Consider the following 26,521-nt stretch of genomic DNA (forward strand, 5'->3'; position numbering starts at 1 on the left):
CAGGCACTGGCTAGGCAGAACTTCGGATCGTACGACACAAAACTCTTCTGTTAAATCTTTGTATTTTAAAGGGTTAGTTCACCCAAAAAATGAAAATTCTGTCATTAATTACTTACCCTCATGTCGTTCGACACCCGTAAGACTTCCGTTCATCTTCGGAACACAAATGAAGATATTTTAGTTGAAATCTGATGGCTCTGAAAGGCCTCCATTGGTACAATGGCACGGTTCACTATCAAGACCCTTAAAAGGTACTAAAGACGTCGTTACAAAGTCCATCTCACTACAGTGGTTCTACAATAACTTTATGAATCGGCGAGAATAGTTTTTGTGCGCAAAAAAACCCCTAAATAACGACTTACATAGTGATGACGATTTCAAAACAAGGCATCATGAAGCTTCGAAGCGTTATGAATCAGCGAGCCGAATATAAGTCGTTATTTAGGGTTTTTTTGCACACAAAAACTATTATCGCCAAAACATCAAGTTATTTTAGAACCACTGTAGTGAGATGGACTTTGTAACGACGTCTTTAGTACCTTTTAAGGGTCTTGAGAGTGAACCGTGCCATTGTACCAATGGAGGCCTTTCTGAGGCATCAGATTTCAACTAAAATATCTTCATTTTCTGAAGATGAACGGAGGTCTTACGGGTGTCGAACGACATGAGGGTAAGTAATTAATGACAGAAATTTCATTTTTGGGTAAACTGACCCTTTAAGTATTGTACGTGTCCATTTAGCACATAGTTATCGGCATCTAACGATCTAAACTATGCACATTCATGTTTTCACCATGAAGTAGCCTAAACTGAGAAATTTAGATATTTAATGTGAATTTTACAAAAAAAATTGCTATTTTAAATAAACCTGTATATAAATATCATTACTAATTTCGGCAAATACATTTAAAAAATACCATATATCCCCTTAAAACTGCACAACTGTAGAGTAAAAACATTAGGCTATTAAAAAAGCGATATGTGTATATAGAAAACTGGCATGATTTTTTTACCCAGAGTACCCAGAACAGCTGCTTGCATAAGGTAAAAATAAGCATTTGCCTATTCCGCCTATGCCCCGGGCCGGCCCTGGGTGTAATGGCTCGTCCATCCATTGAGTGAGCGTGTACATGTCAGTCAATCTGGTTCCGTCTGTTAAGGTTAACTTTTTAAAATAACAGTCACGGTCCCGGACAGAGAGTGACCTTACATATTCAGATACAATTACTCCAGTCATTGTTTATAAACAAGCTCACCTTAAAAAAAAACTTGCTGGCTACCGTTAGTGAAGCGATCAGGGGAATCGTTCTGCCTCCAGCTAAGCTCCGCCCACAAAAAAAACGTCACAATGTTTACTAACTGAAAAAGGGTCTATAGCCTACTCTTACAGCCTGGATGCCGGACGAATTTAGCCCCGCCCACAACATTTGAGTTCAGGAAATTCGGTCTGGACTTGATCCGTTGTGGAGCAACTATGCCCGAACGTCACCAAAGAGCGCCTGGGTTGAATTTGTTCTAATCCTAAACGGAGAACTTGTTCGTATATGCATTCACTTTTACTATTTCTCTCAGAAATGATGATTGTGCTGGTCAGTACTCCGTGTATCCTTAAAATCTTTTTACAACACCGGCAAAGATCGTTTACACTCATCTTCTTCTTTTACTTCCTTCAGCGTGCGTGCAGTTGAGTTGTGTTGACGGCTATGCGTCGGTCCGTTGCTCTGATTGGTTGTGGGTCTATCCAATTGAGGTCTTTCCTATAATCACAGCCCAACGGAGCAGTATCAGACTCATATTCTGACTAGAATTGAGTATGACGACCTCAGGCTACCACTTTTACAGTTTCGCTGCTGTTTTAAAAATGGTTTTCGGTTACCTTGAACAAGTTACAGCTGCTTGAATCCCAGTGCAGGAGCTGTTACCACTGAAACGTAAGTGGTGATTGCTGTTGTGACTCTTGACACTCGCGAAAACAGCACTGAACACGCACGGCCAGTACAACTTGAATATTATTATCATAAACTTTTCATAAACTTCGGCAGGCTGTACAACAAGGGAATTGTAATTGGCTGGGGTTTTTTTCTGCAGAGAGCGGATCTCTGTTGATGTGCCTATTTTTTTTAATCTATCATTTGTTGGTAAAGGGTGAGAGACCTCTCAGGTGAGCCATAGGTTCCCGACCACTGATATAGGTTAACCCTTAATCGTCCCTTGGGGTCCAGCTGACCCCACTGGACTTTACATAAACACAAAGTAGAACGAACTTTCTATCTCATACACACACACGTACACACATACAAACACACACGTGTGTGACTGCAACAGAGAGTATTTTTATTGAAATTGGCAAATAAAATCAACAAAACTGGCATAAATCTGAAAGATTTTCATACATAAATGAAGTACTAATACTAGAGCACAAATGCAATATGGAACAAGCATGTTCACTCTCTCTCTCACACACACACACACACACACACACACACACACACACAAACACATGTGTCTGGAGTATTTTTTTTGATTTTGGCAATCAATGGGAAAATGTAAAAAATGCTTTTTTTTCACTTTGTTTGTAAAAAAAAAATCAACTAAATCCAGTATAAATCTGAAAATGTCTACATTTATATCAAGATCTGGTCCTAGAGCATAAACACAAAGTGGAACGAACTTACTGTCTCATACACACACGCGCACACACACACACACACACACACACACACACACACACACACACACACACGTGTGACTGCAACAGAGAGCATTTTTATAGAAACTGGCAAATAAAATCAACAAAACTGGCATAAATCTGAAAAAATTCCATACATAAATGAAGGACAAATACTAGAGCACAAATGCAACATGGAACAATCATGAGAAAGAGAGGGAAAAGGGCAAATAAAAGAAAGATGAAAGGCAGCTTAACTTTTGCATAACTTCCCTATGGACCTCTAGTGGACAATGTGGTCATTGCACTCTTTCTCTTTAACTATAATTCCTAAAGTTTTTCCACATACCTACAGATGGCGGTATTCTATCCCTAACACATAGAGCAATGTCCAAAAACTATTTATATTTATTTAAGATCATTCAAGTGATTTTTTCATAAAACATTTTTTTTTAATGAGCCAATTTATGACATTGTTAGGTATTTGTGCAGCAAATAGGTAAAAAACTACCAAATACCCACAAAAACACAGCATAAATGTATAGTTGAGAAGTAAATTAAAAAAATGATATATAGTTTTCCATGTAAAAAAAATTCTTTATGCAATCGCTCTGTAAAAGTTTGGGGTCTATCTGACCCCAAGGGACTCAAACGTAAACCCTACTTGAGGGACGATTAAGGGTTAATGTTACAGCGAGTGGCCAGGGTAGATTGATGAAAGGCGGACGTTTGAATTTCCTGTCCGAAATACTGTAACTGCCACAAGGACCCACCTTTAACAATTTGTCGGTTGACTTCTAGTCACTTCTAGTAGACTAACGATTAGTTGAATGTTAGGGGGCATCCCTAGTTGATACTGTAATCAAACTTGAAATTTTCACCTACTATACCAGAATATAGTAAAGAGAGCTCTTTTTACTAGGGCGAGTATAAGCAACCACTCTGAATACCCTAAAATCTAGATATCAATATTTTCTCCTGTCTGTGCTAGACAGTGAATCAAACAGGCAAACCCACAACTGTACAACCACAGAGATCGGATGACAAGAATGAAATGAACTCTGTATTTATGATGAGGTTTTAATGTTCTGAGTAATTGGTAACAGACCTGTTACATCGGAGACTCTAAAATATAATCTCAAATGCCTCGTTGAAAACTTTTTCCAATAACTGCATACATATTGAAGTTTAATGCACGGTACTGCTACGATGAATAATTAATTTCTGAATAATAATCCTAAATATGAATCTGATGAATAATTAATGCTTTCTTTTTTCTTTCTCTTTGTTCTGTGTGTCTGCAGTGCCCTCCTTCACCTTCACCCCCACAGGTAATCACACCTTCCTCACAGCACATATGCACATAATTCCCACAATCCCTAGAGTGTGACGACTTCCTGCCCGGTGGAGTTGGAAAGTGCGCTGCAGTGTAATGTTTTTCAGCCATTATAACGAAGTGTCCCTCAACACTCGCTTAAGTCACGTTCGTTCTGCCCGGCAGAACTCAAAACAAATATGACACCACCAGGCGAAGTGTGGGAGGCACGGCCTCTCTTTAAAAATACATCTCGCCACAAGAAAGGAACCCCAGTCTGAGGTTTACATGGATAATCAAAGAGAACTTCAGCCGCATGGACTTGTCAGTATAAAAAGAAGTACTAAATAAAAGACAGAGAGGGAGGAAAGTGCTTAAAGAGACGAGTGCTTGACTAAAGAGGGCTGTTAGAACTAGCGAAGGAGCTGATCAAAGCGCCGACACCCACCCTAACGCCGGATAGGAAGCTGTGACATCAGAAGTTTTGTGGCCAATTAGACGAAGAGAGCTGGCCTTGCGTGAGGATTGAACTCGGATGACTTTTACATACCAGAGAAAGACGCTTAGACCCGTTCGTTATTTTTGATCTCGTGCGATCTTTCCGTTGCTGCTGTTGACTCACCTGGTTTTGGGAGTTTTTTTGTCAAAGGGACGAGAGGGGCGGGAACGATTGAGAAAGAGAAGGCTCGTTTTTAATAGCAGATGCAACCAAACAAGCCTTATTTCCACACGTTTACTGGTTTTAAAGCTTGCAAGAAGCGCATGTTTTGACAAACCTGTATGACTTTCTTCTGCTGAACACAAAAGGAAACATTTTAAAGAAATATTTTTTGCTCTTAAAGGGATAGTTCACCCAAAAATGAAAATTAGCCCATGATTTACTCACACTCAAGTCATCCTAGGTGTATATGACATTCTTCTTTCAGACGAATACAATTGGAGTTATAATAAACGTACAAAAACGCGCCACTTCGCTTCAGAAGGCCTTTATTAACCCCCTGGAGCCGTGTGGAGCAGTTATATGATGGATAGATGCACTTTTATGGACTTCATAAACAAAATGACAGTTCACTGCCGTTATAAAGCTTGGAAGAGCCAGGACTTTTTTAAATATAACTACTTATTTTAATTGTATTCGTCTGAAAGAATAATGTCATATACACCTAGGATGGCTTGAGAGAGAGTAAATCATGGGGTAATTTTCATTTTTGGGTGAACTAACCCTTTAATAGCTAAATGTTTTGATGATTTCCATGTTATTTCTTCATTAACGGAATGTTCTTTTATCTACAGTGGCCTATCAGAGAGGAGGAGAGGCTGTCAGCAGTGCAGGAAGGTGAGAAGTTCTAAAAAAAAATTGACATTTTGTTATTCAACACCTTAAAATAGTCAAGTTAATATTCATCAGAAGCCAACAATGTCCATGCGCAGGGTGTGTACTGTAGTGTAGTGGCATTTTATTGACACTAGGGGGCATTTTTGTCTTTGCAAAGACGCCTTTGGAGGTTGTACATTGAGACGAGTCCTGCAGAACCCAGATGAGACAAAAGCCCCTCGTTTCTACCATGCTAATGCAATATTTTCAATTCGTTTAACCATTTGCACTGGAGCATTCTGTGCATGTATGTGTGCACTTGTGCATGTGTGACATCTTTGTCCTCGTTTGAATAGTTGCAGATGGTATTATGTGTCTTTCCCTTTTATGTCGTCTTTCGGAGTCCAGCTTTTTATTGAGCAGGTCTTTGCCCTTGCCTAAAGGAAAGGTTTAAGCCTTTTTGAAGCTTAAAGAGTCTGTTAGAAAAATACAATAAAGAGACAGACCATGCTGCAGGGATATAAGGCACGAGCGTTCGCTTTGAAGCATCACGTTGAAGATTCATTGCACAAAACTCTTTCTTTGATGTTTTTTGTGTCTTTGATAAAATCCCTCAGCTCCTCTCCGTTTCCTCAAAATAATTTTTATGTGACCTTGTTTTATCCTAATAGCTAATTGTCTAACAAAAATCAGTGTTTTGAAACATAAATATCTCATACCACTGACTTTAAGTGCAAGATTGGATAGAAACGGTTCTGGGTGTATTCATATACGAGTTTATCCAGAGCCTTCTCCAGCTCTTGAGATCACGGTGATCGACTGTGACACCCTGGCATGCGCTGGGAGCTCCAAGCTCTTCCTTTAGCGATGGCTCGGTTCATTTGTGTTTTTTTCCCAGGCTGGAGCAGCAATGTTCTCCAGCGTTTGGGTAATCCACACGGAGATCTAACGGTCACGAGGCCTCAGGGAAACGGTGTCATCAGCCATGAGCAACTCAAGCAAACACAATCCATTTAGCACAGATACAGCCTAATGCCCTGAGAGATGCACTGGGATAGAAAAAGATGGGATGGGCTTCTTGTTTCAAGCTGAAGTGTGTCTTTTCTGCACCACCAAATGGAATGGTTTTCCCTCTGCCTGCCATTGGCTGGACAAATAGTTAGCCCAGCCCTTAAAGGGTTAGTTCACCCAAAAATGAAAATTCTGTCATTAATTACTTACCCTCATGTCGTTCGACACCCGTAAGACCTCCGTTCATCTTCAGAACACAAATGAAGATATTTTAGTTGAAATCTGATGGCTCTGAAAGGCCTCCATTGGCACAATGGCACGGTTCACTATCAAGACCCTTAAAAGGTACTAAAGACGTCGTTACAAAGTCCATCTCACTACAGTGGTTCTACAATAACTTTATGGAGTGACGAGAATAGTTTTTGTGCGCAAAAAAAACCCTAAATAACGACTTATATAGTGATGACGATTTCAAAACACTGCCTCATGAAGCTTCTAAGCGTTATGAATCAGAGAGTCGATTCAGCAGTTTGGATCGCCAAATTTCAGCAGTTTGGCGGTTTGACACGCGATCCGAATCATGATTCGGCTCACTGATTCATAACGCTTCGAAGCTTCATAATACTGTGTTTTGAAATCGTCATCACTATACAAGTCGTTTTTTAGGGTTTTTTTGCGCACAAAAACTATTCTCGTCACTCCATAAAGTTCTTGTAGAACCACTGTAGTGAGATGGACTTTGTAACGACGTCTTTAGTACCTTTTAAGGGTCTTGAGAGTGAACCGTGCATTGTGCCAATGGAGGCCTTTCAGAGCCATCAGATTTCAACTAAAATATCTTAATTTGTGTTCTGAAGATGAACTGAGCTCTTACGGGTGTCGAACGACATGAGGGTAAGTAATTAATGACAGAATTTTCATTTTTGGGTGAACTAACCCTTTAAACGCAGTGTTCCAATGTTACTGTGTAGGCCTCAGATAAGTCCTGTCTGTATTGTGTCAATAAAATCGAATTAAAACATGACTGAATGCTACTGATCATGATCATACCTCTTTCCAAGTTAAAGTTGGTAATAAATCACATTGTGTCTGTTTTCCAGGCCAGGTTTACTGAATATAGGTGAATCGGCAACCCAGCCCTGGCTAGCGGACACCTGGCCCAACAGCTGCTCCAATCACAACGATTGCACCATCAACTGCTGCACCGGGAGCAACGGAAACAGCGACAGCAACCTGGCCACCTACAGCCGCCCAGGTAAGCCTGTGTGTAGTAGTGTACAAATATTGCACTTCCAAATGTGTAGCATTTTAGTTTAAAATGCATGGAAGCTGATGTGTAAAGAAACCCACTTAAGAGTATCAATAGAGATCATTAAGCACTTTTATACAAAGGAAAAACGATTTCTGAAAGAGTTTACTTGTAAATGAGGAAAAGCCTCACTAACGACTAGCCGAACAGGTTTTATTATGGTAACTGTGACTAAATGATGTGTTTTATTTGATTTAAAACAACCAATTACCATTAACGGTGCTCATTTCCCTCTTACACCGCCGTGTTCGTGCGAGGACATTTTCTTAAATCTCACTGAAGTTTCGGCTTGTTAATTTCCACTTAAGTTTCCAACTTGGAAGAAGTGGCGTTCTATTGCATTATTCCAAGCAGGAAATTCCAACTTTCCAAGTTTAATGGAATGCAAAACAAGTATTGTGTCCTTCCTTTGACACACAACGGTGTGTGATTTGTTGGAACGTGGACGTTCGAGGGAAAATAAAAGCTCCTGATATTGAAAAAGGCCCTGCAGGCTGTAGTCCAGCTAATCCAATCAGCCGCCTGATTTCCATACCGCCGTTAGAACCTTTTAATGCAGTTTCTCTAAGTGCTCGCTTATTCAGGAAACCAGGAGTAGTTACAGAGGTCAAAATAGACCTGAGAGAGAGAGAAAAAGAAAGGGCGAGGGAAGAGAAGGAGTGATGGAGCACCTCCAGGTGGCTTTATTTCAGGAGTCAGCAAGTTACTTTACAAACAAAGGAACGCCAGGTTGACTTGTGAGTCCAAAGAGACACACACACACACACACTGAAAGTGACAAAGTGGTGTTAATGTAGTCACCCGGTTTTCACAAAGCAAGTCTTAGTTTGGACAGCGGTGTCACTGTTGGTTCATTTAATGATATTTAAACGTCACTACAAGAGCTTTTTTGTTCTCAGATATCAGCTGGTGTGACTAAGCCGTTGGCTAAGAGTATTTGATTCATAACAGAACCCTTAAATGGAGCCAATCCTTTTAGAAAATGTCTTTCTATTGAATATAAGAAATTTGCTACCATATTCATGGGTAGACCTGAGGATTAGGCTTTGTGTTTGTTCACGCCATTCATAGATGGGGCTATTCTAACCCAAAAGCTTCGCTTTACCTTTGATATCCGTTTATTGGGAGTGTGTTTTCACTAACAGATTTGATCCATGTCGCCTTCATCAAAGCAGGAATGACGGATAAATGTTGAGTGATTCTCACAGCATGACATTTTAAAAGCTTGACACCCGCTTGCCTGGTGTGCCAAATACTAAAAAATCTCCAGGATATTAACCGGATCAGTACCCACAGGGCTTCTCTGGAAAGACGACTTAGTTTGTCTCATTCCATGGGATCTTTTATCATTGATACGTCAACCTTTGAAGTGCAGAGCCGTTGCTTCTTATGGAAACAAGAGCTACGCTTGAAATCTGTCCAATGGCAGGCCGCAGTATTTACGCGCCAAGCTTCTCGCTCAGATCCCGGGGAGGATTTGAATATTTTATGAGCCGGGGAAAATTGGATCTGTCAGAGGATGGGCTTTTACAGCGTTCCTCGTTTTGGAGGCTTTTGATTCGGACGTGTTGGAACATCCTGCTTGATGAGCTGGGATGCCTTTCGCGCGGCTGCTCGGGAAACTCAAAGTGACATGCTTGGCTCGTGTCATGGACAAGGGAGAAGCTGTAGGAAGGGGGGAAAAAAAGATTGTACGTTATCAGGGATTTTGACTAACAAGTTTTATCTTAGTATTTGAATTGTTAGGTATTCCACATCATCTTAGAAATGTCTCCTTTGCCTGAAAACATCGCTCTCGTTGTCTTCGCATTCACATTTAGATGCACTTCAGTGTGATCAATTTATCAGAACCTACAACATATTAGAATCCAGGTTTTATCCATAGATCCATAACAGTCCTTTGGCTATCAAAATGTCTTACCCCTCTTCTATCGTCCAGCCGACTGCATTGCCAACTACAGCAACCAAATGGACAACAAGGCCAGCAACCTGCTGGCTCCAGACACAGGCCTTTACAGCGACGTGGACCTCTCCAACAAGATCAACGAGATGAAGACCTTCAACAGCCCCAACCTGAAGGACGGCCGCTTCGTGGGGCCCGGCGGACAGCCCACGCCCTATGCCACCACCCAGCTCATCCAGTCCAGCCTGGCCAACAACAACATGAACAGCAGTAGCTGCGGAAGTGGAGGAGGAAGCGCCGACCTTAACGAGAAGCAGAGCTGGAAGAGCAGCCAGGGAACGCCTCAGAAACTGGCCGACATCAACACACCACTGCAGTATAACGTCATGGAACAAAACAAACTGAACAAGGGTGAGTTCCCCGAAACGTTAAGGCAGATTTATTCAAATTCGATTGTGAAGACTAGTTCAAACTCTTCAAAGAAACACACGCCATGTCCTCTCGGTTTACCACAGAGGTGCGTCGTCATATTGTTGCTCTTCTTGTCTTGTTGATTAGTCGTCTCCTCATATTCCGACCGTAATAGAAGTGTTACGCAATTTTGATTCTTAATAGCGTCTCTGGCACCTTTACATGGGGCTCTTTCACTTTTAACCCCTTTTATATCTGTCACGGCTACTCGTGTTGCATATACGAGTAATTTAACTCTACACTCTACTAGTCAACTTAATCCATATTTATAGCTGTTGTGTTACTGTTTGGATGGGGATGAAGGTAAAGAGGAGGCTGTGAAGTGTCGGATGTCTCAGAACAGTGTGAAGCCAAAGATCTTAGATTACTGTACAAATAAGGGGGAATGTAACTCAAGCTCAAAGCTATCCATTATCTGCTACTTTATATTGTGCCACTAAAAAGGTCATTGTGCTTGCTTTTTTACTCGACTTGCATGAATCTAACTGTGTGGGTGTAATATTTCACACTTGGTAGACAATTGAAACCAGTCACCAACAAGTCATAACAGCTTATAACTCAAACCCTTTTGTAACCTTTTACCACTCGACTGTCTGGTGTTAATCTCTGAAGCGTTCTCGTTTAAAGTGTCTGCTTTTAGAAGAGCTTTCATTCGTCTAGCTCATAAAATAAACTTTTTCCTTTCCTAAAGCCTGTTTTATAATAAAAACTCAAAATCTCTTGAACTGTAAACCCTTTAGATCACTACCGAGGTGAGGTTCCTGTCTCAGTCACCATCCCCTACAACCAGGCCCAGGACGCCCTCACAGGAGGAACCTACAGCAGCTCGGACAGGGGGAGCAGCACCTCTGGTAAGACATCCATCTATTGTTCTGTTGATCCGTCTGTCCATCCGTCCATCCACCCATCCGTCCACCCGCCCGTCCTACCACCCAAACACCCGCACATCCGTCCACCAACCCCCCCCCACCCGTCCTTCCATTCGTCCACCACCCACCCGTCCATCCACCCATCCATCCACCCCCCCTTCCATTCGTCCACCACCCACCCGTCCGTCCGTCCATCCGTCCAACCAACCAATCGTTCATTTCTAATAAAACCTAGACATAACCTACTAAACATTTGCAATTTACCCATTATTCCATTTTCATTTCCACTATTTCTGAGCCTTTTCATCACTTTAAGAGGCAGTAAATCATATGCAAAACGGGACATTTTCAAATCGCTTGCTCATTGTTGAGAAACTGCGGGGAACAAAGAGAAACATTTATGTCAGAACAAAAGGGGGTGATTCTTCCTCACCATTTCTGAGGTGCATGTCCGCATATCTTAAACACGGCAGCAACAATCACTCCCACATTCCTAATTTCTTCAGTTAAAACCATGTTCCCTGCAGATTTCTAAGGTCTGCCGCATTTTCCCGGGAGGTTTCTGATTTGGAGGATATCCCCCCTCCCTTTTTGCGTTTCGCCACACCGTCATTAATTACTCCGGCTTTCATCCATCCGACTCAAAGAAAGGGGGGATAATGTTGTCAGAAAGCTGGTGTTTGTTGCGGGACAAAGATAAATGAGCCCCATTCTGCGGCGTATGCAAGGCTGCTGGCGTAATGCATCGTATCTATTTTTATATTGTATTTGAAGTTCAGGTAATTAAAGAGAGGGTCTGAGTGCGTGGAGGTCCTCACAGCTCATTGGCTCTGAATTTTAATTCCTTTCTGTTAATTGGCCTCCAATGTTTCTCTTTTTAATGTTCTCTCACTCTACCTCTCCTCTGGGCAATGGAGAGTGTTAGTTTTGAAAAATGACTCATTTTTGATGGAGAGCGCAGCGTTAATTACAAATAGAGAGATAATGCACATAAGCGTTTTACACCGCATAAATTATGGTGTGGGTGTCATTAATGTTGCTTCTCCTGAGTGTAAAAGTGCCATTTGTTTCACACATGCATCAAGCTCAGCAAACAAACTAACGGAAAAAGAAATGAACCAGAGCTTATAAACACATTTTAGTCTGCAGTCACATTTATTTACGAGTTCAAATGGCATTGTGGGCTAGGAACTTCTATTGCTGTGTTTGTCACACTATTGTTTGTTTGTTTGCTTTATAGGAAGTCAAGGGCAGAAAAAGGGCGGGCGAACAACTAAACAGGCCAAACAGAACACAATGAATTGGACCGAACTGTTGCCACCACCTCCGATTAATCCACCACCATGTCAGGAATACACCCTCTCAATGGATGACAGGTGAGGTCAACACACAGACAGGTTTTCACTTTGTGTGTATGCTTGTAATGCAAATTTGTAGGTTACGTATTTCCTATTAACACCCGCCAAACACAGGTGGATTTCAGCCGTGGTGTGTAACGCAGTCACTACTACTAGCCCACTTTGGCGGGCTGATTATAATATATATATATATATATATATATATATATATACATTTTTCATTGTAGTCTTTTAAAAAGGCATCTGAAATAATAAACTAAGTGCAATATAGTATTGTCAAAAATCAAGATTTTCGATACATATTGACACTGAAATAACAAATGCTTCCAATATAGTTTTTCCCCCAGAATCGATATACAATACCAGCTGCGCTTTCTCGCTCTGTCCCCTCACTCACTCGTTTCATTAGCTCCAGATTATTATTGTTGGTTACAGGGCTTGAATTTTGGCGTGGGATTGCGTATAATTTTACTAATTCCCGTCGATTTTTTCTCACACCCAAAGTGTGCGCACAAAGCCACTTCTCACTATTAAATTGAGTTTTTTTTCACTGATTTTTATGCTTAAACAGTCAAATACACACTAAATAATATCAAAATGCCAGTCTTGGTGAGTTTTCACATAAACACAGTTATGATTGAAATGGACGTAAACAGTTGAGAAAGAAAACGCATATGTAACAGTATAATGGATCCATGCATCTTAAAGTGACAGCAGCCTAATTTACCTGCCGCCAAATTATGATAATATTAAAAATATCAATATGGAAGTTTTCCCCCATGGCATCAATGCCAAAATTGTGGCCAGTGAAAATGCTGTGGCTAGTAAGCAAAAAAATGTATGTCAAGCCCTGGTTATATGACCATTATAATAAAATTTAAATATAATATTATTCTTTTTAAATTAATTAATTTACATACTATTAAATATATTATATATAATAAAATAAAAAATACATTTATTATAAAAAAGAGAATGACAATGATGACAAACAAAATGTTAATATAAAATAGATACAAATAATAAAAGATAATATAACTTAAATAACTTGCAAAGAATAAAGACATTATTAATATATAAATTATTGATAATTACTATTATTATAAAAAAAGTTTCTAAAAGCAAACATAATTAGGCACAAATATCACAATATAAGTGGTAAACTCAAGATTGCAAGGCATTTCCAAAAATGCCCCTAAGTTATGTTTTAATCACAGTGATCATGTTTTTTTGTTCTCTCTTCAGTTATGACACAGACCTGCAGTGCCCTTTGCCGCCATCTCGGATGTATCTGCAGCCTGACGAGCTAGAAGAGGAGGAGGAAGAGGTGGAGCTGGAGCGCGGACCTACGCCTCCTGTACGGGGAGCGGCTTCCTCACCTGCCGCCGTGTCCTACAGTCACCAGTCCACCGCAACCCTCACCCCGTCCCCTCAGGAGGAGATGCATCCCATGCTGCAGGATAACCCTGACCTACATGAGCGCAGGTATTCAGGCAGCTTGATGATGCTCTTCTTTTCAAACCATTTCTGCACTGTTTACAGTTTTGATATATTTGACGTTTGTTAGGCGACTCTTGGTGAGCCCACCCCCTCCACCACGACCTCTCTCCCCGCCGCACACGTACGGCTACATCTCCAGCCCCCTGGGTCTAGACACGGATGGCATGGAGGAAGAAGAGGACGAGGAAGAGGGTGACGAGACAGATGCAGAGGTGGCTCGAGTCCACCAGCACCACACCCACCCTCAACAGCAGCACTTGGCCCAGCAGAGGGCTCTCCTGCGGGGCCTGGAGCAGACCCCGGCCTCCAGCACCTGCGACCTGGAGAGCTCGGTCACCGGGTCTATGATCAACGGCTGGGGCTCGGCTTCAGAGGAGGACAACGCCTCATCGGGTCGTTCCAGCGCCGTCAGCTCGTCAGACGGATCTTTCTTTACCGATGCGGATTTCGCTCAGGCCGTGGCAGCTGCGGCTGAATATGCTGGTCTACGGGTGGCAAAGCATCCTGGGAAAGGCCACCATCAGCTTCCAGTGTCTGGAGGTACTGAAACATGCAATTTCTTGATTATCATTCCTGATGTTTTTTGTGCACAATTAAAACAACTTTCTTTTCTGCTAACCAAGGCCTAACACTTTAAACCCTCCTCCTGAATCAATTTGGGATATTCTATTTTCACTTGGAGATATGCCACATTATGGACGATATGTTAGTTCCACAAGTTATTAATATTTGCTCATGAATTTAAATGATAATGATTTCAAATGTAGACACTAACTGTAAAACTATACATTTCACAGCGTCTGAATTAATTTGTATTCAAATCTGCAGCCTTTAATAGAGCTGAACTAAGCAAACTCTCTGTCCTCTAATTTGCCAGCAGCACGGAAATACCAAAACCTCCCTGCGGGGCACCGTCCAGGCAGTCCAGTGTCCACAGACAGTAACGTTAGCGCAGCCCCGGGTCAGAGGAGGCCCCTGAAGAGGCAAAAACAACATCCAGCTGCTCAGACAGGCTACCAGCGGCGAGAGGCCTATACAGAGGGTACGTCCACACACACACACAACATTCTGCTTTCTGTACACTGTCATTAGGGATGGTATTTATGATTACCAAATACTTTAGTTTTTTTTTTTATCATTTCCCAGTCATTAAGATATAATAAAAAATTAAACATTAAAATTAGTGTTGTCAAATCGACTAATCGCAATTAACATACATCATTTTTTTTTAATGTAAACAAACTTTTATACATATACACACTTTATGTAAACACAAACTTATGTTGGATGCGATTAATCGCTATTAATTGATTTGACGGCACTAATTAAAATGCAATCAAAATATTATTATTTATTATAAATTCAAAATAAAATTAAGGGGGAAAAAAACAGAACATTAAAATATTACCAAAATATGATTTACATTATAATATTTTTCATTTGCTTTTTTTCTTAAAATGTATATATTCATATTATGTAAGACATTAATATTACATTAACGTGTTAGCAATATGTTATTTACATTATGAATATATATTTTTAAGAAATACAAATAAAAAATAGCTTTAAAGGGTTAGTTCACCCAAAAATGAAAATTCTGTCATTAATTACTTACCCTCATGTCGTTCGACACCCGTCAGACCTCCGTTCATCTTCGGAACAGAAATGAAGATATTTTAGTTGAAATCTGATGGCTCTGAAAGGCCTCCATTGGCACAATGGCACGGTTCACTCTCAAGACCCTTAAAAGGTACTAAAGACGTCGTTACAAAGTCCATCTCACTACAGCGGTTCTAAAATAACTTTATAAATCGGCGACAATAGTTTTTGTGCGCAAAAAAACCCTAAATAACGACTTGCATAGTGATGACGATTTCAAAACACGGCCTCATGAAGCTTCGAAGCGTTATGAATCAGCGAATGTTAAGCTTTTCTTTGAGAAAAAAACAAAGAACGGCACTGAAGTCATTCTTAAGAAAGGAAGATGTGTTCAGAGTTTTGCCGACCGGATATGACGAAAGTTTAATCTATTAACTAGCTCCGCTTCACCTTCTTCATTGCTCTGTAGCGCTATCCAATTGCGTGCAGAGGGAATTTGAAAGACAACCGTTTATCCCGCCCCTCGGATTGAGCCCTGCCAGTGGTCAGTTCCCAGACCCAACATCTTGTCTGGCTTGTCAGGCTATGAAAACGATTATTTGGAGTTGAACATGACGATGAACATAATTCATTCATATACAGAACATTTCAATCTGAACTCTTGATGATGCTTAAAGTGCCTACACTATAATACAATGTAGAGCAGAAGGGATGGAGAGGTAGGTGGAACAGTGGCGTCCAGCTACAGTGTGTCAGAAGCGCCGAATCCCCTTGAGTCTCTAATGAAATTGCAGCAGGTTCCAAAGTTTCGCTGAAAAGCTCTCGGAAGCCTTCAGAAAGGTCATGTTATGTGTGGGATGCGTGTGGAACTGAAAAAGGAAGTGCTCACAAATGCATCTCTGCTCACATTTGTGCACACATTCTCATCTGCTGCGTCTCATCATTGAGTCAGTTGTCCTTGTGTGTTGACACTAAGATTTAATATCAGACACACACAGGCCTTGGTCGGCTCTATCAGATCAACTAGCCCCTCTCATCTGTCCTTCGCTCCCTCCCTTCATTGTAATCTCTTCCTCCCCCTCTTCTAATCTTCTCCGTTCCCTCTCTCTCTCGTCTTTGTTCGCTGCTGGCCTCTGAAGAGACCCAGATTGATCAGTCTGTGTCAGCTCAAGTTTCTGTTGAATGCGTGATTTGATTTGATAGGCCTTCGTCGAGCTACGTTGTGTGGGAGGGTTAAATACAGTGTTTCACACAGAGAAGAAGAAGGTTGTCGTTTGAATGCGTTTCACACAAACACACTCAAAACTAAATGATCTGAAACACAGATTGCCTACCAACCCCCCAAATACCACGCGTCAAACACGCAATCCCTCCCGCCTCTGTTAATTTTGCTCTTGTTTGCTCAGTGCTTTGGGTGACACCAGGCTTATTATCTCGTCCTCCTCCAACTCCTCTCCAGAAGGCCATGTTAACCTTTCATCTGCCTCCACTTCTGTCTGGAGAGAAGAGAGCCAGTCTTTTCCAGACGTTCCTCTCTCTTTGTCTTATTTCCCTTCTTTTGCATGTTTCTAAGTTTTCTATGGTAATGTCAGATGTCTTTGGTTATCAAGTAACAAATATGAGTATGAAAACTTGTGAAAGCGGCTGAAAATAATATGTAGGTTGAATGAATTCCCACGGCGTTTCCCAGCAGTTTTTCAATCATTTCACAGAGCAATTTTTAGCTGATTAGATATATGTGAAGTGCAAGTCGACAGTTATTTTCAAACTTTAAAATGAAGAACATCCATGTTCTGAGAACTTTAAAAACAGAGCTGTAGGAATTATTTAAATGTAGCTATTCATGAGCCAAGCTGACATTTTCTAGAGGTTTCGGTTGATTGGCCACCATTTGATTTCTTTGCACTGCAGCCAAGTAAAAATATAATACAGGAAGACATTAGAAGTAATCTATAGAAATAGGTTTTATGTGCCTGCTTGAATGCAGTGTGTATGTTAGGCAGCTCAGGTTGATCATCTTAGCTCAAGTAACAAGCCATTTTATAAAATAGCTGATGCATTTGCAAACACACATTATCTTTCAAAAGTTTTGGGGTTGGTTATATTTTTAGTTTTGTTTATGAAAAGTCTCAGCTCCCACAGGCTGCATTTAATACAGTAAAATACTGTGAAATAATATTACAATTGTTACAACAGTTTTCTATTTTTAAAAAAGTTACACTATTTTAAGGCGTCTGTGTTACAGTGTAATAGTACTTAAATGTTGCCTGACAAGCCAGACCCACATCAAGATGTTAGGTCTGGGAACACAGCATTGACAGGGCTCAATCCGAGGGGCCGGATACACAGTTGTCTTTCAAATTCCCTTTGCACGCAATAGGATAGCGCTACAACCAACAAGAGCAATGAAGAAGCGTCGTCTTTGTTTTCAAGTAGTAGGGAATTCATGCGGAACCGCCGCAACTCTGCCATCATTATGTTAAGCCCGCCCACCGACTCTATACACAATGTGATTGGCCTGACCAGAGTTTGGTTTTTCAAGCTCGCAAGCCAACGGCGAGTTGCTAGACTACCCTGTCTGCAAATTACATTTGCTGCCACTGGGGTGCGTCTAGATTTGTAGGCTAACTTAAATGTATAGAGTAATATTAATTAACTACATGTACTTACTATTTGGCTTAGGGTAGGATTAGGGTTTAGTTTAGGGTTAGTTGCATGTAATTATGCCTAATGTGTAGTTATTACTATATAGGGCTGGGCAGTATATCGAGTTTGTGCGATATATCGATATATATTTTTTGAAACAATATGGAATGAGGCAGTACCGTTTATATTTATGTACAGTAGATTGAAGCGCATCCGAAAAATTGCGGAGGACACTGATGCAGGTAAAGTGTATAATCCAGTTTGTCCTAAACACAAGACATGCTTTATATTAAGGGCTTCAAAATAACCTGTAAGACTTCGTATAGTTTAAAGCAGCTTGCCCGTCATGCATACTTGCACTGTTCAGTGTGTTTGAGATGTGGTGCTTTCCTCAGTGCATAACTTACACTTCACAGGTATATTCTCCATCTGTAAATATTAGAAAGTCATGCAAATATGTCCACCTTGCTGTCGGGAGAGGACAAGCCTTCGCTAAAAGAGTCTCCGCTAAAATTCAGGCTTCCGTGAATGAGTGCCACCGCTCGCATGCGCGCCAAACAAATGGAGCACTATAATTTTCACTAAAATATACATATTTCTACAATATTTGTAGTTGGAAAAAAAAAAATGTATATATATATATATATATAATTTTTTTTAATTTTTTTATTGATACAGTTTTTTTTATCCAAATAAAAAAGCTGAGAAAATACTGGGATATATACCGTGTATCACCATTCAACCCAAAAATGCAGAGAGATTTCTTTTTTGGCCATATCGCCCAGCCCTATACTATTACTATAGTAAATACATGTAACAAGAACTTAGTGTTAGCTAAAAAAAAAAGTAATGACAAAGCTGAATTTTCAGCAGCACTAAACACTATCGTTCCTACCTCACCTAAGCAAGAAGGACGCATTTTACACTACTATTAATTTCACGGTGACGCAGAAACTACACAAGCAAATAAGGACAGTAGCGCTGCTGTTGTATAAAGTATAGACCCTCCCTCACTCATCCACCCCTCTCGTAAATCTAACAGCTCTCTTCTGCTCCTGTGAAATGTGCCCTGTCTCTCTCACCCTGGCATCGATCCGCCGCCTGACTTACTGCAAGACACCACAGGACTTAGAAAAACCATCCACGTCCATGATCGACTGATCCTTCTCATATTTTGCTGAGTGTCAGAGCAGTGATGAAGGCGGGCTAAGCTCTCCTCCAACAAAACGAGACACGCGCCCGGTGCGCCTTGACCTTGAATGTGTAAAAATGTTGACGCACCACCCAAGCACAATTTTAGCACTTTTTAAACTAGTCAACAAGCGCCTACTTATGTTACGTAACGTGTTTATTTGTGTCTCTGGTCATTCATATCCATGTTGATTTCAAATGTAATCAGGATTCTTTGTCCCTGGCACAAGTTTACAGGATCCGTCATGCAGAGAGCTTGGAAGACTTTTTTTAGGGCGATGCTTTTTAACAAGAACAGCAATTGTAAACAACCCTGAATAACTGGCATGGGAAGCGTTGAGACATCCAGGGACAGTTATGAACCGTCATTCACAGTTTCTGGACTGACTAGCGGCACCTCGGTGGGAAAGGGCTCCAGCGTGCAGCTGTTTGGAGGGTTGCAACGCAACGGCACAGCTGTGTTTCCATGGCACCTTCCGGGTGCCAGACAAATGAGTTCTGGTGTCAATTAGCTGAACGTCTGGTTCTGAAGGACACAAGCATGTGTGAATATAGCGTGTTGAGCGAGCTTAAATGTAAACTTGTATGGCAAATGATACACTGACACAAGATATCGTCAAACGTTCACTAATGCGTTTTGTTGTTTCCTCGCAGATCTTCCCCCTCCTCCGATTCCTCCGCCAGCCATGCTGAAGTCTCCAACACACCCGGCCAAAACTATCCCTGAGGGCCCACGGGGAGCCATGTCGCCCAGATCTAATTCTGCTGATGGCAAGGACAGGCGAACGGGTTCGGGTGGACCCAGGCCCCGGGATGGCTCGGACACCCGGACCAGCTCTTCAGAACGAAGGGAGGGCCAAGATATACAGAGGGGTCAAAGAACGGGGAAAAGCAGCAAACAAGATGCCGGTGCAGCCCCGAAGAGCCGCCAACACCCAGGTACTGCGCTACATTCCTGTTGTCTCTAAATACCACGATAAATAATTGTCAAGTTACCTACCTTTATCATTTCCTTGTCTCTTTCAGGCCCAGAGGACATCCTACCTTATAGTCGCCCATCTTTCCCAGCCGTCCACAGTCCTCGTGGAGAGAGGGACCCTAGCTCCTCCAGTTCGCTGTCCTCTCGGGGGTCCGGTGGACGGCGGAGAGGCGAGGGGGCTCCAGGGTCCCGCAGAAACCCTGCAGATATTGGGCTAAACACCATAGGAGCCTTCCAGACAGGAGGGGATGAGCTTGAGGTATGTCCTCACTCCGAACATACCTGGAAATGAAAGGAATACTTGATATTCTGGTATACCATATATGTGTAGCAGGGATGTACAGTCCTGTTCCTGGAAGGCCACTATCCTGCTGAATGAATCAAAAACACCTGAACCAGCTAATCTAGGGCCCTGGTCTTTACACCTGGTATTAAGATGCCTCTTGATCGATCGGATCACATGTAGACCAAGGAGACACATTCCCATTTACACCAGGGGCACGTCCAAAGCTCAAACCGGTGCGCAACGTTTTGCTACGGTTTCCGGTTGAACATCATGTTTCCTGGAAACGGTGTGTAACGGGTTTGAGATGCGTTTTTTCTCATTTGGTGTAGGGCTGTGCAATTAATCGAATTTCGATTTCGATTTCGATTTTGCCTCCCAACGATCACCAAAATAGTACAATCGAGAAAAAACGATTATTTTGCCTTGCGTTCTGAATGAAACGCGCACGCGCACATCCGCCCCTCCCGAACCCACAAATCTCTCTCAGTTCGTGAGTCTCGTGTTCATATCATCCGCTGGAATTTAAAAACTCAGCGCGAGTAAAGATGGCAGAAGGAGGGCAGTTACAGCAGCGTTTGGTGAGCAAAAAAGGCAAAACCAACTCCGTTGTCTGGGAACATTTTGGCTTCGAGGAATCAGACGATAGCAGAAATATGTTTCGTGCAAGATTTGCTACATGGTAGTGGCTGCAACGCAAGGCAACACCACGAATTTGTTTAACCACTTGAAAATTAAACAGAGTGACCTATGACAATCTAATAAAGAAACAAAAACTGACGAGAGCAGGGGAGCCGTGTAAACGTCCTTTTTTTCCTTCATATTTTTCAAATAATTCTCTCTTTGTAAACTTTGTTCAATGCATGCGAGATTGCGAGTGCTGCCATATTTTCGAATATGACCAGTCGTTTTCACCGTCATCACCCGGGTTTAGTGCTTTAGGGTTTAGGTTTAGAATGAGAAGCCGCGCGCGCTGTGAGAAAATGTGTCTCTGTGCGTTCATCCGAGAGCGCGCACACGTCTCTCAGCGCGCAAATATTGAGTTATCTTTCAAGTCTTGCTCTTAAACGGACAAACTCACACAAAACGTATGTCAACATGTCCATCTTGATGAGTATCTTAGCAGACAGTCTGTATATGCCTTAAGTGAACTTTATACAGTCGATAAAGAAGACGCGAGGTCTTAAAGGGGCAGTAGCCTTTACTGCTGTCTGTTTAATGTCAAACAACAAAAGACAAGGACATCACTCACCGCTCTTGATTGAATAGCTTTTGTAAGTTTAATAGGATTAATCTTTAATTTATGCACTCAAATATGCAATGTTATTTTACATTTGATACATTTCTGTACCTGAAAACTAATGTTAGACGTACATGAAAAGCATAGCCGAACCATATTGTTGATCTTATTTATTTGTGGTTATCATTTTTACGTGAATACTTTTATACTTTGATTCGAATATATGTTATATTATTTATTTTAATAGTTCAAAAAGTACAACAAATGTTACAATTTCAATTGAATTGTTGAAAGGTGTATTTTTAATAAATACAACACATTCCCAAAGTCATGTGAAATAATCGTGTTACATAATCGTGATTTCAATATTGACCAAAATAATCGTGATTATGATTTTTTCCATAATCGAGCAGCCCTAATTTGGTGGGTGTGTCAAATATGTCAGTCCAATCCGCAGCATTATGTATATAAAACACGTGGTATTAAAGAGACCGCTCACACAATGGGTCCAAGTAAAGATGTTTACAAATGTGTCCGCTGCAGCTCGGTATACACAATAATTGAAGATATTAGAAGACATGATTGTCGTAAGAGTTTTTTATATATATTATAATCAACATGATGTATTTATTTATAAATTTAGCTTCATTGCAAGGCAAGTTTATTTATATACCAAATTTCATATATGGTAATTGCTTGACATAAAGTGAGAAAGAAAATACAAGCTATTAAAAAGTAAGAACTAGAAATAAAATGATTTAAATTAGAATTGATTACCAGGACATGAAAAAGTTAAATATGGGATTGGGGTGTTGTCATTTATTCTGGACAGCAAGGGCAGTGATTGCATGTATTTTTGCAGTATTAAACACGTATTTATATCGATTTTATCAGGCTCCGAAAATTCCTCAGAAAGAACACAAAGAATGGCCTTCTAGGCTGCCATAGTTACAACTCTTGCGTCAACAGAACAGGGTGTTCAACGAAGCACCGTTTCCGTTTAAAAAATGTTTTGCAACGTTTTGTCGGGGCTGAACGCAGCCCAGGTGTTTTATTCTATCTCTTTTGTCCACTTTCAACTTCTGTCCTGATTTCTTCAAAGGGAGGGTCTATGGATGGGTAAATATATAGGCTTTTTCAGATCTTTCGATGTAATGGACATAATAATCTCAAGCAGTTTACATATGTACGTGACCGGAGATGATGGAAAAACATACAGAGAGTATGCTCTGACAGCCGCAAGACGAACATTGTGAGTGCGTTAGAAATCAGGAATGGTGAGAAAACATTGTGCTGATACATTTTTTGTCTTCAAACCAAACTTGGGTCTTCAGCCAACAATGCTTAAATCCCGTCTGGCTAGCACGTTCCCCATAATGTTTACGCATTAGGTCAGTAGGCGGAGAGAAGCCGCTCTTTTGTGGCTGTTCAGATGCGTTTTTCGACAACCTCTGGATGTGTTCAAAAGTGGACAAGCTCAAAACGTTTTAGATCCCGTTTTCACCTGTATTTTGTGTTGCGATTGGATCGACCAGGTGTAAACAGGGCCAAGGTGTTCAGGATTACTAGACACTTCTAGGCAAGTGTGTTGGGGCAGGTTGGAACTACACTCTGCAGTAAACTGGCCCTCCAGGAGCAGAATTTGACACCCCTGATGGATCTGCATTTCTCACTTAAGAATCGGGCATGACCAATTCTAACTTGAATGTGCAAAGCTTCCAGCGTCATCCGCTTCTAGTTATTTTACCTCTACAAAAACAGCCTGGTACGCTGTTTTATATTGCAAACTGGTATATCTTATCAGCTTATTTTCATTTATTATCATATTCATAAACACACTGGCTTGTAGTGCAAATAGTTCTATAATTAGTGCACTTTGTTATTCTTCTAGTTATTTACCTATTGCGACTAATGAATAGGAAGTCTCGCACATTCACAGCAAATGGCTTACTTCCCTGTTGCAAAATAAGGTGGATAGCGAGCTCCTGCTAAACTGTGTAATTGGACAAGATACAAACCTGAGCACTGTGTAACTCCGTTTTGTTATTGTTAACTAAAACTATTAAACATTACTACAAATAATTTTTAATAGTTTTAGTTAAGTAACGCTGAAATAAAATATAAGTGTTAAGTGAAAAACTTGGAAATGAAAATTTGGAAACACTTTACAATAAGGTTTCATTTGTTAACATTATGTTGAAATTAACAAAGATGAATAAATGCTGTAGATGTGCAGTTCATTATTAGTTCATGTTAACTATTCAAACCTGATTGTAAAGTGTTACCGGAGATTTTACATTTTGCCTTGGCAACTAACAAATAAAGCTAAACTAAAAAAACGAATAGAAGGTAATTTAAAACAATAAAACTAAATGAAAACTTTCTCTGCATGATCACTCTTTGGATGGTACATGTGTATTTTCTTTCTTGTATGATGTTTGCTATAATGCTACAATCTTTTTTTTTTCAGATGGTGGAGAGCTGAAGATGAAGAAGAAAAAAAATAGGCTGTTTAAACGTCCTCAGCAACCATCTTCAGTGCAGTTTGACCATCTCGGTGGTATCTTTTACTGAAAGCTACCGGCCCAGAGTCACGTTTGGAAAACTGACCAACCATTCTTCATTTATTTACCTTAATTTCAATGTGCATTTAAAGAAGAAAAAAGACAGAAGAAAAAAAACAAACAAAACAAAAACGAAGGGTACATTTGAGAGGGGCTAAAGCGGTTTTGTTTTGATTCCAATGCAATATGGCGCGTCCGTTAGCTCCTGAAACTGATTATGGCTTTGTTCACCTTGGCGAGAAGGTTGTCAGTCAGCTGTTACTGTAATGAAACTCCAGGCACAAAGGGACTGGCTGACATGTACATACACGTGTATACATATCTAACTGTCTTTTATAATCCATTGTGGTACATTACATTTGTCTTCCTTGACTTATTTGAATAATTTTAAATTACGCCAGTTAATATAATTTTTTTTATAGCCGCCATCCTGGTTGTAAATTGTCATAGTGTTTAAACTGCCCCAGGAAAAGTGCCACATTTTGAGGGTTATTGTTTGTTCGTTTGTTTTTTGTAATGCACTGTTATTCTTTTGTCATTGTCGATGTTTGTTGTTCTATGTTTGACTTTGGTTTTAAAAGCACAATCACTAAACTTTATTTTGAACCATGTTATTGATTAACCTTTTTGTCTTACGCGAGGGGAGCGCAAACGGTACGACAAAAGGCCTTGTTAAACCTGTCGATGTAGGGTTGGGAAAAGAAAAAAAAAGGATAAGCTGTTTACAAACGAGTGAATGAATGGAAACAAATCCCTGCATCCTTACCTTCGGTGTCTTTTCCAGATTCTCATTCCAGCTCAAGACATCCTGCAAAAAGGAAATAAATATACAGGAATAATGCAGGGATGTTATGTTTACGAAAGTATTGCTCCACCAGTGCACTTTCGTCATTAAAAAGAGAAATCATTGTTTTTTTTCGATTTACATATGCACTTAACAGGAAGTGGGTGTCGGTTTGAGAATCTGGTCGTGATTGGCTGGCCGAGGTTGTGTCAGTCACGCTCTAAAAGGGGTGAGGATGTGAGTGTTAATTCATTTGACATCTGCAAGCATTTGTTTCTTAAAACAAAAAAGCATATTAAAAAAATGAAGAAAAAAATAAATCAAAATACTGAAACTGACCTGCTTGGTGTTTGTCTTATTTATGCATTATGACAGATTTCACTACATTACTACTACTGCATGATTGATCGTTAAAAGATTGTAATCTCGATTCAAACACACATTCCATTTTTTTTCCCTGAAAGACAACTATTTGCCTGTCTATCAGAGCATTCAGATCTGTGTTGGTCTTTTCAACCACACACACACAGTATCATTTTCTGTCTTACAATAATTCACATTAAATCACAGAAGTACTGGAATAAAAGGTTATCGTTTGGCATGCACACACTGCACAAATATACAGAGTTGTCCGCTGTTTGCGCATACTATTTTTTATTTCGGGTCCATTAGGAGTTGACGGGCACATGAACCACTGTGCCGTGCTGCTTATATTAAGCATTCAAAATAAAGTGTGTGTGGATGAGTCCGAAACAAGGACTGGTGTTATCCTGCTCCACTTCACAGAGTGGAAGGAGAATTTTCGAATAACACGACAGTCATTTATGTCTAGGCCTGTCGCGATTAAATCAATTAATCGCACGATAGCAAAAATTAGCTCTAATTTTTCCGGCCGCGATAATTTCCAACGTCCGTTTTTACATCCATTTTTGCAAAGCGTTACATTATATGATCACGCTCTTATACATGTAAATGTTTCTAAGCGCGACAAGACACGAGAACGCGCTGTATGTCAATGTCCTGTGTGTGTGTCTGCGTCTCACCTCAGCTAATCGAGGGACACTCTGACACACACACAGGACGCACAGACTCGCGTCAGTCTCCTGCTCACATCGAGTTCTCTTTTGCTCATGAACAAACAATAACAACACAGAACATTTTGAGTATTCTCATATTAGGAGTCTTAAATTAGTTAAATAACGTCTTAAATGAACTTAAAGAGTTGTGAGGAAATGAGATGTGCGGGACAGCGCGTAAGATCCGCGGCTGTTCTTTAATGACAGGCGTCAATAGGGCTCCTGTCACTTTATGTTCATCAAAGAACAACGGGAACAGAGAAAATTGTAGCTTTAATGATGATTAATCTATATTTCATTTATTTTTTATACAGTTAAGAAGGGTGTTTGATAACTATTACATTTCTGTATATGTCTAACAGGGAAGGCACAGGTACAAATAACATTTATTATAATGGGTTTACGTAAAGATTGTTTTAAGTTCACTTAAATTAAAAGTA

General features: G+C 40.5%; 1 protein-coding gene across 1 annotated transcript in view; it reads left to right on the forward strand.

Annotated features, from left to right (window-relative positions):
- robo1 (roundabout, axon guidance receptor, homolog 1) overlaps nucleotides 1–25,284 on the forward strand; it is a gene marked incomplete at its 5' end in the record, with an annotated part of 366,802 nt that extends 341,518 nt beyond the window's left edge. Inside the window, 12 exons of the mRNA XM_079823622.1 lie at nucleotides 3,973–3,999; nucleotides 5,277–5,319; nucleotides 7,410–7,564; nucleotides 9,558–9,932; nucleotides 10,733–10,843; nucleotides 12,102–12,237; nucleotides 13,465–13,704; nucleotides 13,787–14,259; nucleotides 14,597–14,761; nucleotides 19,810–20,094; nucleotides 20,182–20,393; nucleotides 24,128–25,284. Of these exons, the coding sequence (XP_079679748.1) occupies nucleotides 3,973–3,999; nucleotides 5,277–5,319; nucleotides 7,410–7,564; nucleotides 9,558–9,932; nucleotides 10,733–10,843; nucleotides 12,102–12,237; nucleotides 13,465–13,704; nucleotides 13,787–14,259; nucleotides 14,597–14,761; nucleotides 19,810–20,094; nucleotides 20,182–20,393; nucleotides 24,128–24,142 (2,237 nt within the window). The 3' untranslated portion in view covers nucleotides 24,143–25,284. The remainder of the gene's footprint in view (nucleotides 1–3,972; nucleotides 4,000–5,276; nucleotides 5,320–7,409; nucleotides 7,565–9,557; nucleotides 9,933–10,732; nucleotides 10,844–12,101; nucleotides 12,238–13,464; nucleotides 13,705–13,786; nucleotides 14,260–14,596; nucleotides 14,762–19,809; nucleotides 20,095–20,181; nucleotides 20,394–24,127) is intronic.
- Nucleotides 25,285–26,521: the final 1,237 nt, after the last annotated feature.

Source organism: Gobio gobio (genome assembly GCF_949357685.1).
Source record: "Gobio gobio genome assembly, chromosome: 8".
Classification (NCBI taxonomy): domain Eukaryota; kingdom Metazoa; phylum Chordata; class Actinopteri; order Cypriniformes; family Gobionidae; genus Gobio; species Gobio gobio.